This window comes from Octopus bimaculoides, chromosome 28 (assembly GCF_001194135.2).
Source record: "Octopus bimaculoides isolate UCB-OBI-ISO-001 chromosome 28, ASM119413v2, whole genome shotgun sequence".
Classification (NCBI taxonomy): Eukaryota; Metazoa; Mollusca; class Cephalopoda; order Octopoda; family Octopodidae; genus Octopus; species Octopus bimaculoides.
In genome coordinates this window covers 15,326,827-15,330,751 of record NC_069008.1, presented here as the reverse complement: position 1 = coordinate 15,330,751, position 3,925 = coordinate 15,326,827, and the positions used below count along the sequence as shown (strand labels likewise).

Genomic DNA, 3,925 nt, shown 5'->3' with positions numbered 1-3,925 from the left:
GTCACTGGAAAGGCATTCATATAAAATTTCATTAATAAATATACATTTCCTTGAAAGCTGTGAGGGAAAAGATCGGATCCAGTGAATTTTCCGAAAGCCCTCTCGGTTCGTTAGCACAAATTTTGGTTTTCAGATTCGCTGATTACAAATTTTTTTCGTACGTATAACAGATTTTTTTTTGTACTTTTGTTTTGTTTTGGTGGCCGGGTGTTAAACTAGATATTAACATGGGGTTAATATCTAGTTTAACACGCAGCCACCAAAACAAATACGGAATTAAAAACATTGAATATTTTCATTGTTTAATACTTACTGGAATGTTTCATAAAGGATAGAGTTGCTATATATGTGTGTATCTGGTAGTTGAGAAATACATTATAACTATTATAAATGTTTTATTAATTGCTTAATGCACAAGACATTTAAACAAATATCAACAGGACTTGGGAAGTACGTTCAATGCGCATGCGTATCTACTTTCCTCTCCCTTTATATATATCGTCTAATTCTCTCCCTTTATATATCGTCCTGTGGAGGCGCAGTGGCCCAGTGGTTAGGGCAGCGGACTCGCGGTTTCGATTCCCAGACCGGGTGTTGTGAGTGTTTATTGAGTGAAAACACCTAAAGCTCCACAAGGCTCCGGCAGGGGATGGTGGCGAACCCTGCTGTACTCTTCCACCACAACTTTCTCTCACTCTTACTTCCTGTTTCTGTTGTGCCCGTAATTCAAAGGGTCAACCTTGTCACACTGTCTCACGCTGAATCTCCCTGAGAACTACGTTAAGGGTACACGTGTCTGTGGAGTGCTCAGCCACTTGCACGTTAATTTCACGAGCAGGCTGTTCCGTTGATCGGATCAACTGGAACCCTCGACGTCGTAAGCGACGGAGTGCCAACATATATCGTCATATTGATTTGCGTATGTCTATAGGAGTAGTTTATATCGAACTGTATTGACCATTCTAACGAATGCTGATATACGCCGCTACCCACCATACCCTTCCAGTCCTTTCTTAATTGTGGTGTTCTTTACCATCTTGGCCCAAATTATTTTACCGAACGGTGATATCTGCAGTAAATCATTCTCGCAAAATGATATTTTAACTAGATATGTTTATATTCACATGGGAGGAAACGTAACTGTGTAAATGTGACAATTCATAACAACAGGCATTTTAACCTCCACCAAAATTCTGGTTAGCTTTGTAGGTTTTACCGATAGTAACAATTCAATGTGACTTCGTTTTTTAAAGAGTCGTTTACAGTTTGTTAACTTTTCTTGACACCAACCTTATAGCATAGAGTAACATGGTTTTAAGTCTTTCATTGTTTCAGTCTAACTGATTTAGAGTCGTCTGGAAGTATTTTAATTCTCTGTCATTTTCATGCTGTTAACAAGAATTGTTATATACAACAGTAATAATGGATATATACTAATAGTACTGATAGAATAAGCAGATACGCTTCAATAGGAAACAGCTGGGATAGAAACCTTTTTAATTGTGTGTGTATTTCTCCTTTCTCCCCTGCATGAATATGTTTGTGCTTCATTAAGTAATTTGTTTTCAGTAAATCACTTCCAACAGATATCACAATGATATGGTTTTCTTTCCCATATGAATACGTTTGTGCCTACTTAAATGATGATTATCATTGAATGATTTTCCACAAATATCACAATATGGCTTCTCTGCTGCATAAACATACTTGTGTGCAGTACCCTTTCGTTACCGTTTTTCTAACTAAAATACACCCCTTATGTGTTTCAATTAATTTCTAACATAATCATAAATTTAGTCTGGTTTCATTAAACAACTCTAACTTTTTCATTTATAAACATATTAATGTGATTTTTGGAAGATAATTTAATGAAAGATTCTCAACCAATTCTATTCCATAATTTTTGTCTCAAAGTGACTAATTACAGGTAAATCCAACAAAATATAAAATTATTTAAATTTTTGTTCAAACATCACTATAGAAAATGGGTTATTAGCAAATATTCAATTGGGAATACAACAAAATTTTACTACAGAAGAGTTGTGCACATTACTGGATTCATCAGGTGAATTTAAACACACAAAAGGCAGGTGTACCATAAAGGAATAAGTAAAACGAAAGACTGGAATTTGTCTGTGAAGAAAACTAGAAAACAAACTACACACACACCATCAACTAGATTAAATAAGCTCTGCCACATACATAGATACACAGAAATATACAATAATGATTTACAAAGAAATGAATCAAAATTCGTCACTCACCTTACAAGGTAAATTAAAATTACGCATAAAGAAAAATAAAAACGAAGTAAATTTGAAAATATTTATAAAATCAAATCACACATATATACAAATCAAACAATTGCTCTACACAATGCAACCTTACAGAATGCACATTGGAAAGGTGTTTCAACAGCCCTTTCACTAGGAGCTTTCATCTTTTGATGAAGGGATTCACAACACTGCTTTTTGCAACCTTCAATTTTTTTTCTAATTTATGGAGATCGGCTGAATTCAGAGGGACATCCCTCTGGCAGGCTTTGCTTTTTCTCCCTACAGTTATTTATTTTTCTCTTTTTGAGGAATAACCAGCTCTGAATTGTGTTGCTATATCTGCTCGGAGCTGCAGATGGTTGCATCACTTTCGAGTCGATATATAGTATAAACACATCAGTAATACTCATAATTACTATATACCAAACCAGGTATTGCCACCATTTATTCCCCGGTCTGCGAACTGGATAATAAGACATCATCTGAGTCAGCCGATCTACACCACCCATGTACCTGCTATAATCAAGGTTCACAAATGGCGTGCCATTTTCATCCACATGTGGCCATGCACAAGTAGACAGAATATTGATCAGCCTCTTATCTCTGTATGCCATCACTAGCAAATTTCCTTTCTGCCGTTGAATTATTTCACCTTTCTGTTTTTAATTTTGCTTTTTTTTATATCCAACGGCAGTCCTTTTCTACTAGCGACCACTGCAGCACATGAATGTGTTGCCACAGTATCTAAATTCTCCGCAAGTTTGACCAAACTGAAAAATCAGTCAAGAAATAATATATGGCCCTGGTTATTGTATAGAAGTGATAAATTCCAGACCACATCATACCCTAGGCCATGCTGACTTACATAATTATCTCTTTTGCCAGTATAAAATTAAAATCCAGAGCAGCACCCAGTATTTGATTCACAAACCTTCCAAACTTTGATCCCCCATTTTGTGGGCTTTCCTGGCATATATTGTCGAAAACGCACTCGGCTTTTATAGCCCACCATGCCCTCATCAATAGATAAATATCTCCCTGGTTTGTAAACTGTTTTATGTGTGTTTTGAACACAGTCAATGAGGGGTCTTATTTCAAATAAGGGATCAAAGTCTGGTTCTGCATGTACTGGTGTACTGCTCGTGTCTCTTATATATAGATATTGAGTTAATTTTGAAAACCAGTTCATCATTATACTCGAGACATATTTGTCTCCAAAGGATTCATCACTACTCCAGTAATTTGTCATTCTGGGTAGCTTTCTAATGCCCATAATAATATTTATGGCAAAATATGCCTTCATTTCATTTAAGCTTGTGGGAAACCACAAACTATCTTTTTTTTACACTTTGTTTACTTTCAACGTAACGGTTTGTTTCTGCCGTAACCAATTCAAATAGGTACATCGGAAAAAGGTAAAAAGAAATAGTCCAAAGCTTTGTTCTCCTGGGAAAGACTGTGACTTGGTCCAGTTTCTTCAGAAAAACCACTGAAAGAAACAGTTTTTAATTTTTCACTCCATTCAGGTGCCAATTCATTTTTTTTTTATCGCTGTCGTCAGAGTTCTTGGATTCACTGCTTTCATTTTTGGAAAATGAAACATCAGATTCATTATCAAATACCACATGCTTCTTTTTTTTTTTTTTTTT

The 3,925-nt window shown here is 35.7% G+C and overlaps 2 protein-coding genes across 2 annotated transcripts in view; both read right to left on the bottom strand.

Moving 5' to 3' along the window:
* The window catches only part of LOC128251145 (zinc finger protein 836-like), a 49,564-nt gene that overhangs the window by 21,837 nt on the left and 23,802 nt on the right, over positions 1 to 3,925 (bottom strand). The gene's annotated exons all lie outside the window — the stretch shown is intronic.
* LOC128251149 (zinc finger protein 271-like) overlaps positions 1 to 3,925 on the bottom strand; it is a 19,074-nt gene that overhangs the window by 11,855 nt on the left and 3,294 nt on the right. Inside the window, exon 2 of the mRNA XM_052977620.1 lies at positions 1,814 to 1,821. Within this exon, the coding sequence (XP_052833580.1) occupies positions 1,814 to 1,821 (8 nt within the window). The remainder of the gene's footprint in view (positions 1 to 1,813; positions 1,822 to 3,925) is intronic.